The sequence below is a fragment of the Engraulis encrasicolus genome, chromosome 17 (genome assembly GCF_034702125.1).
Source record: "Engraulis encrasicolus isolate BLACKSEA-1 chromosome 17, IST_EnEncr_1.0, whole genome shotgun sequence".
Classification (NCBI taxonomy): Eukaryota; Metazoa; Chordata; class Actinopteri; order Clupeiformes; family Engraulidae; genus Engraulis; species Engraulis encrasicolus.
This window is the reverse complement of record NC_085873.1, coordinates 32144352-32149351: the sequence shown is the minus strand read 5'-3', so window position 1 is coordinate 32149351 and position 5000 is coordinate 32144352. Positions and strand designations below refer to the sequence as shown.

The 5000-nt window shown below is 40.2% G+C and overlaps 1 protein-coding gene across 1 annotated transcript in view; it reads left to right on the top strand.

Moving 5' to 3' along the window:
• The window catches only part of mvp (major vault protein), a 34504-nt gene that overhangs the window by 10750 nt on the left and 18754 nt on the right, over positions 1-5000 (top strand). Inside the window, exon 6 of the mRNA XM_063220652.1 lies at positions 4526-4620. Coding sequence (XP_063076722.1) covers positions 4526-4620 — 95 coding nt within the window. The remainder of the gene's footprint in view (positions 1-4525; positions 4621-5000) is intronic.

Here is a 5000-nt window from a genome sequence, read left to right as displayed (position 1 = left end):
ATACAACAACATCCACATAACGTGAGGATCGCCGCAAATATTGCAATAGACATGATTATGGACGCTGCCAACTGTCTGTATTTGCCAACATGTCAGAGAAACCATCCCACACTGAAGTGTCGACCCTGGAGTGGTCTTTCATTTTCTTTTTGGTTGAGGGATCCCAGTCCCTCTATCGCCCTGGTGACACTTTCGTCAGCTGCCGTATTGTTCGGTATGAAGGAACAACATTGATAACCAAAAATAGAGCACACACTCCTATCGGCCAAAAGCATATCAACCGCAATACGAGATTGGAATGCCATTAGGCAGGTTGCCTTCAGTTGTTCATGGATGGCCCTGAACCCGAATTCAGTTTTGTTGCCCAGCGCCTGCACATTTATAGTGGATGTTGTTCATTCTGTCCACATTCTTGTTTATAGTACACCACCAACATACAAATGATTCAAACCCTGATGCAATTTGATTCCACATTGTAGCTCTCTTATGTTTGTTTTAGGTTAGGTTAAGGGGTGAAGTTTCAGAACAAGGTTTTATTTAACATGTGCCCTATACACATATTTGTTTGATGCACTGATTAATCCTAAAATATCTCTCCTGTTTGAGACATGTGCCATCCACATGACTCAATAAGACTTAAGTAATTTCCGAAACAGACTTTGAGCACAGTAAATGATGAGAAGTAAACATCTTCCAACACCCTCCAGTTCATAGGTGCATGAGTGATTCTACGATTCCCCTACGCTTTTGGCAAAAGCAAAAAGTCAAATATCAGTATTTTTCCCAACTAAATGACCTAGATGTTTACATAGTGCCAAACAAACAAATTGCCAAGCTTAATCTTAATAGTTAGTGGAATTGGCAAATCAAATCCACGGACTTAAAAGTGTAGCCGAATCAGAGAATCACTCGCATAGCCTACATCAAGGCAGGCTTTTTCAAACATTTGTTTAAAAAAAAATAATAAGCTCTCAGAAGTCAACTCATCCACACACAGACATTAGTGTGGAGGAGGTGCGCAGTTGTAACAGATTAGAGAGCATTATAATAGAGAAGAAACAAAAAATGTTTTGTTAGTTTAGACAAAACAAAACCCAAAGCCGCCCAACCATTCTCTCATAATCTATAATCAAAATAAAATAGATAGCTCTACATTCCCGGGGAACAACAATTTATCAAGAGCAAAATTATGAAAAAGAAAATTACTCTGGTCAGTATCTGACTATTGTGGCTCACGTTTACATTAGAGTTCCTTACAGAATAGGCGATAAACGCAAACTGACAAAATGTGGTGTTGACCACATAGTTCATCCAATATAGAATGTAGAAGAAACATTAAGCATGCCGTACAAAATGACTATACCCATAGTATTGGCTGTCTTTACATGATAGTTAGGCCTGCATAAATCACTTTGTAACAGAACTGAAATATATTGGCATGCAGTCCTCACTGCCCTTTTGTCATGAGGTCATGGTGATATAGGGGCCTAGCCCAACTCCTGCCAATAATGTCAGTACCTTCAAAAAATGTATTTTGTAAAAATAAAAAATTGAGTATGAGTAATATTTGAGAAGGTAAGACCTTGTCTAACTTTAGGTCAAACTTTTCATGGTTTGAAAGAAAAAAAAAAATAAAAATAAATAAATAAACAGTTGTCATTTTATCAAGTGTTATAACTAAAATTATTACCCAATTGAAACAAAACAAACTCTGGGAAAATCTTGTGAAACTTATCAAATTAAAAACAAAATTCACTTAACCTAGCGATCATTGGTATTGTCTAGGTTCCTTCCATTCACATCAGCTGTGTTTCAGCTCGTTTCCATAACACTGGGCCTGTTCCTCAAAGAACACAAAAAAATTATAGGGAAAACAACTTTCTTTCATGTACACTCAAGCCAGATCAATTTGAAATTAAATCAGAGCAAAAAATTATTGACTTCATGTATCGGCTACATAAAACATTTTGTAACGGAACTAAAACCTTATTGGCAATCAGTTTTCACTTTGATTGCAAGTTGACGACTGAAATGAAAAGACAGAGAGACAACTGTCTCTTTGTTTATAAATCAAACAAATGAAAATATAAGGATCCCAACGTCATCAAATTCAAACTTTTAAAAGCAAATAGAGAACATTGACATGTCTCATCACACACCATGTGAAGCAATGTTCACACCTACAGTATTAAACTAATGACAATGATAGATATTTAACATATCTTTAAGCTTTGGTATTGTTTATCTAGGTCGGTGTTCAGTTTTTTTTTCTTTTTTTTTTCTTTTTTTTTTTTTTTAGTTCTTATTGTCTTTTCAGTGACAAACAGGTGGTTTAGCATACACTGTTGGAGGTCTCAATATTAAGTGTCTTTCTGTCTCTGCCACAGAAATTTGCATGTTTATAGTTGGGCCTGCTGTTGTAGACAACTTTCCATTAAACCCATAGTTTTTTTACCCAGTAACACAGCGGTGCTACTGCACTAGGATTTTCTCTATGCACGATTTCCCAGTCCTTGCATTGCATTTCATCAAGGAACTTTTCACTTCTTTTGCTGTTACTGCCCCCCATTTTGTCTCTATGAATTTAGTCCAACGTCACAACACCTACAGTGCCTCTATTGTTGGATACACTTTTCAACAAGATAGCGATCAACGATCGTTTGTGGTAAGATTCACTTCAACCTCACAGGTGGAATCTTCTTGCATACAGGCTTCCACAAAGACTCGCTATTTGAACCTTGTTGTATTGGTATGAAACGTATTACCGAGTGGTAATACGAATCCTTTCACGCACACTTTCTCTCAACGCAGAGAACACAGAATTTAAACTAGTTTCTCGTACTAGGGGAGTCTGCCCTCCCTTTACGTTTACCTGATAGAGTCTAGAATTGTCAGGGTTTTGTCTTCTCTTATTTTACCGTCTTTTCATTCAATCCTTTTTAAATAAAAATAAAAATGTAGGCCTACTCACGATTCTCTGGTCTTTTCAAGATTCCCGTCAACCGTCGGATCCCAGCCTGCGAGGGAGAGACCAGTCCCGGAAACGGGTCTTAGTGCTGTGGCCACAGACTTTCCTGGTTCCCTCCTCGCGTGCTGGAATCGTCGGGTATCTTGGGATCCGGTTCTGAAGGACCAAGTAAATGTTAGGTTCAAACCCTTAACATTTGTAAATATGAAACACCTGAAATGAAAGACACAGAGAATCCTTAATTAAGTTTCAAACCGGCTTGGAGAGCGGATGGGGAGAACCGTCAGCTACCATTTTCCCCACTCGTTCTAAACGATGTAATAGCCATAAGTCATATTTATTGGAGGATTTTCCCTGATAACAATTATCTCTATCCGCTAAAGGGAAAAGGGGGCGTACCCGGATAGAGATTAATTCATTCACACACACACACACACACAAACACACGAACACACTAGCCAGGCTGCGCCCTCCTAGTGACGCAACACCTTCGGCGGCGCTGCAGATCGAATCTCGATTGCAAGTCTATGATAATCAGGCAACGAACACACAGTCCTTGGCCTGCCATGTGGAGATGCAACTCTGTTGTTTTTGGGCATTCCATTGTTCTGGTACAGATAAAGTCCTCGCACAGTCCAGTTATCTTCTGCAGCCTTGAACAGGAATTCTTGAATGTGAAAGGGCACATTTGTGCCACGGCAACATGTTTGCTTTCATATAAAATAAAATACAGTTCCAACAGAGGACTTAACCCATTGACGCCTAAGGCACCTGCAAATAAGGGTGCCGAATGCCTGAGCCCTTTTCAAGAAAAGCTGCCCCCAGCCTATAAAAACCTAAATATCTCAGCCTCTGAAACACATAAAAACAGGCAATGAGTTGATTTTAAATGCTAAGACCTTCATCTTTCGTTAGAATGTGTTCATTCATCTCAAACAATCAAATATTTTTTAATAAAGTTGTCACAAATCTCATGAACCTGAATGTTGCGTAATGCAGCTCCAGGCGCCAGGGCCAATGTTGCGCAACGCAACATCCGGCCTCAATGGGTTAAGTCAGCAAGTCACACCCTTTATGCTATTGAAACCAGAAGTTGCAAAAACATAGTCTACAATTCTTGCTCTCAATATTCTTGGTTTTGGAAACGAGCACTATAATCCTAAATAACCTAAAACAACAGTTTGATTTAATGAATGAGAAAAAAGGATCACACAAACCTCTGCTTTCCACTGTATGTACATACACACACACACACACACACACACACACACACACACACACACACACACACATACACACACACACACACACATACGTAGGTACAAATGTGGGGGTGCATCTACCTCTGTGTGTGTGTGTGCGCGTGTGTGCATGTGTGTGTGTGTGTGTGTGTGTGTGTGTGTGTGTGTGTCTGTGTGAGACGCATCTGCTGGTGTAAGAGGCCTATCTGCTTTAGAGAATGCTTTGTGCATTTTTGTGGCTGTATGCATTCACCAATGTGTGTTATGTCACTGTGTGCGTGCGCGTGCGTGTGTGTGTGTGTGTGTGTGTGTGCAGGTGAGGAGTGGCAGGTGTGTAAGGTGGGAGCCTATCTACCAGGAGCTCATGAGGAGGTTGTGGATATCGTCAATGCCTACATCCTAACGGACAAGGTACACACACACACACACACACACACACACACACACACACACACACACACACACACACACACACACACACACACACACACACACACACACACACACACACACACACACACACACACACACACACAAACATACACATTAATTAATACATCATCAGTGCTTACACTCTAATGGACAAAGTAGAAACACATACACACACAGCATACACACACCAGAGTGAGATATGGAAGCCAAAGTGAGTTCTGGGGTGCATGTCTGGAAAGCGTAGTTGCTAACTATGTCAGCTCTTTTTTAGGTCGCAATGCAATTTCCCATTGGCAACTACCGAAGTTGCTAACTGCTAACAACTACGCTTTCGAGAAATGCACCCCAGTGTTGAATAG